The sequence below is a fragment of the Penaeus monodon genome, chromosome 25 (assembly GCF_015228065.2).
Source record: "Penaeus monodon isolate SGIC_2016 chromosome 25, NSTDA_Pmon_1, whole genome shotgun sequence".
Lineage (NCBI taxonomy): Eukaryota > Metazoa > Arthropoda > Malacostraca > Decapoda > Penaeidae > Penaeus > Penaeus monodon.
This window is the reverse complement of record NC_051410.1, coordinates 39,983,759-39,984,480: the sequence shown is the minus strand read 5'-3', so window position 1 is coordinate 39,984,480 and position 722 is coordinate 39,983,759. Positions and strand designations below refer to the sequence as shown.

The 722-nt window shown below is 58.3% G+C and overlaps 1 protein-coding gene across 1 annotated transcript; it reads left to right on the top strand.

Annotated features, from left to right (window-relative positions):
- Positions 1 to 47: 47 nt before the first annotated feature.
- Positions 48 to 609, top strand: LOC119589264 (the record flags this gene model as incomplete). Its single annotated transcript, XM_037937883.1, is given in 1 exon segment — positions 48 to 609. A coding segment is annotated over 1 exon segment (313 nt), but the record flags the coding sequence as incomplete, so codon positions are not given.
- Positions 610 to 722: the final 113 nt, after the last annotated feature.

Here is a 722-nt window from a genome sequence, read left to right as displayed (position 1 = left end):
CGGGCAACAGCGTACATAAATAGGGCGCGGCGTCCCGTGCGTGCCAAACCCGTGCGAGGAAGCCGAGCGAGCGCTGCTACACTCTCCGAGCAGGCGCGGGTCGTATGTGAGGTGTTGCGAAAGGAAACTTTTGTGTTTACCTGTTGGTGATGCGAATATTCTTCGCGACCTGAATTTCTTCTCGATAAGTGACACACTCGGACGTGCCTGTAGACCATCAGTTTGCAATCAGTTGCTAAAGATATTTAAAGAAAGACCTAACTTGTGCGAGCGGCGCCGAGGCCCAACCCAGCGCAATGTCTCCCATAGAACAAGAGAAGGACGGCGCCCAGCATGTCGCCTTCCAACTGAAGGAGATGCCCGAAGGCTCAGCCGAGGATGGCATCGCCTCCTGCCCTTCCGGAGACCCTGCGGAGACCGAGGACGACGAAGAGAGGGACAAGCTGCCGTTCCTCAACCACACCAGGTACTCCACCGTCTCCGCCCCGGGCATGCCGACGATCACCTCCAAGTCGTCCTTCGCGGGCCTCGTGTCCAAAGCCTCCTTCAGCGGTCTCAGTTCCAGGCCCTCGATGGTGTCCCTCCGCTCCACCATCTCGAGGGTCAACACGAACGTACCCCGAGGCTCCTTCTGGCCCAGCATTGGCATTCCCTGCCGACTCAACTGCCAATGTACTCTTCCGAAAGGGGACTCCTTCTGACTGATGTCCAATGGCAGGGGT